This window comes from Photinus pyralis, unplaced genomic scaffold (genome assembly GCF_008802855.1).
Source record: "Photinus pyralis isolate 1611_PpyrPB1 unplaced genomic scaffold, Ppyr1.3 Ppyr1.4_LG2, whole genome shotgun sequence".
In the NCBI taxonomy this organism is placed as follows: Eukaryota; Metazoa; Arthropoda; class Insecta; order Coleoptera; family Lampyridae; genus Photinus; species Photinus pyralis.
The window spans coordinates 5176343-5178748 of NW_022170403.1; the positions used below are offsets into that span (position 1 = coordinate 5176343).

The 2406-nt window shown below is 36.5% G+C and overlaps 1 protein-coding gene across 1 annotated transcript; it reads right to left on the reverse strand.

Annotated features, from left to right (window-relative positions):
* Positions 1-1090: 1090 nt before the first annotated feature.
* On the reverse strand, positions 1091-1771 carry LOC116163144. The gene has a single exon (XM_031476992.1). The coding sequence runs from the start codon at positions 1769-1771 to the stop codon at positions 1091-1093; it is 681 nt and encodes a 226-aa protein (XP_031332852.1).
* Positions 1772-2406: the final 635 nt, after the last annotated feature.

Consider the following 2406-nt stretch of genomic DNA (forward strand, 5'->3'; position numbering starts at 1 on the left):
AATGAACGATATTTTTCATTATACCTTTCCGAAAATAACGGAGAATAATTATTTACATTGAAGTTCTAATCCAATTTGACAACAAATTCTGTTGCTTGTCTTATGACCCTTAAACCGCCATTCTCTTCAACACATCATCAATAGTCGATCGAATTGTATCGTCTCCTCTGCATCTTGCTACAAATTTCCGAATACTAAAATAACCTTAGTAAGTAATAACCATTTTTATCTCTGCAGCTTCATTCAAAAATTGCTCCCTTGTTATACAGAACTTTTGATTTTTTTGGGATGTAGCCGACGGTCTGACGCTTCAAAAAGTCGATGGTTTTGCACAATTTGCTAGCGTTTTCATTTTCTTTTACCGCAAGAATATTCTTAATCATTGAAAACATACTCCATAACGTACTCTTTTCACGATTTCTTCAACGCACCAGTTACAAAATTTTTCATATTCCTTTTCGGATCTCTCTTTTCATTTCGCTGGTAATAGTTGGAAACTGGTTTCTGCAGCTTCTCTTAATATATGAGCGGGAATTTCGACTTCACCAAAATCCATTTTTAACACAATGGTAAAAAATCGGTTGACATATATATCAAAGTCAAGCCGCGGTATGCATGGCAACGCATGGGATAGGGATAGCTATGGCAAACTTGATTATTCGTAGCGCACGGGAAAAAGTTTTCCAGTGCGCTCGCACGGGAAAGCCCTACTTTCGGTGCGCTTGGGATACATGAAAAGACAGTACTTTCGGAGAGGTATAATGAAAAATAATTATTCATATTGCTAACTAGAAAGGAAATGAGCTTATCTTCTTTATGCTTTATTTTTATTTTTAGACGCATTATTCTAATATTACATTCTAATATGACATTGGTTTTGGAATATGCTTTGACGAAATACAATCATTACAATAAATCATTAGCGGCGCGGGTCCATCGATGTGAGTGCGCTGCCATGGCTGGTTCCAATGTTTCTTACATCGTATTCGATTACGTAATTCACATGTTTTTTTTTATTTTATCAATAATATTACAGTAATAGGTGGTCTTTATTATTATTATTAATATTATTATAAACACATGTTACAAACTAAATTTTGCGTACGATACTAGTGAACGGCTCATACTCGATTAATACATCATGTAAAATTACGCAGTAAGCGATAGTTTCATTTGCAAGTGCAGATGATGCTTCAACTTCCAGCTTCAAATCGATCACCACGTTATGGACGCTTTCGTTTTGACGGGTGCAATTGATAATGAAGATAGGCTGCTTTTCGAACTCTTTGTAGCTAAGAAGGGAGCTCTCCTGCGGCGAGTCGTAATATTGATTACGAAAGTTTAAATATTCTTCGTAAGCGTCCACATACTTGTTATCGGTAAAGACCAGATTTTGCTGCTCATACGGATATCTTCGGTTGTTAATGTTTGCTTTTATATTGGAAATGCTTAAATGGTTAAACTCGCTCGCATCTGCTTCTTTGTTATTTCGCTTCCTAGTTTGGAACGCAATCAGTAGCCATTGAGGCCGTTGAAACCCGGTGCTGCTTTTTACCGACCAAACCAACGATCTGGTGGTGGGTAAGGTTGGGTATACGTAAAGGTCGCGCGCATGAAACGCCACTTGTATCGGTGAATTCTTGTTAATCCTCCCGTAGATCGACAACTTCATAGCATCGTTCGGAATTACGTACGGAACTTTTGGCACATACTCTCGAATTTCGTTTAACAACCACTCACACTTTGAAATATTGGTCGGCGTCGATGTCATTTTGCTGCTCGTACACACATTGAGAACAAATGATGCGATAAAGTGGTATTTATAATGCGGAGCCCTTTTTGCGTCCTTAACGATAAACAGATAATTCGCATCCTTTTCGATTTATAAATATAAATAGTCGAACTTTGACTTATTGAATAAAACACATTGTATGCATTTACAATGTATTATTTTCGTAAACATATTTATTATGAAAGGAAATGCATTACAAAGTTCAATAGTGGACATATGTACTGCAATCTATGTATGATAATTGTTTGTTTATTGCCATTTGTTAATAGTGGATGCGATTTCATAGGACCCTTTCAATTACGCGACAGAAGCACTAGATCTGCAAGGGGTGCTAAATTGATTAAAGGATATGTGTGTTTGTTCATATGTATGTCCACGAAGGCAATACACCTTGAAGCAGTCTCTGATTTAACGACAGATTGTTTTATTGCGACTTTGAAAAGATTTATTGGTAGGATGGGTAAACCGGCTAACATATATTGCGATAATGGCACCAATTTTGTTGGGGCAAGTGGCGAATTAAAAAGAATTGATGAATTTTTGAAAAATGAGTCTGATTTCTGCCACAATTATTTGGTAACTGAAAATATTGCGTGGTGTTCGCAATTTGCGAT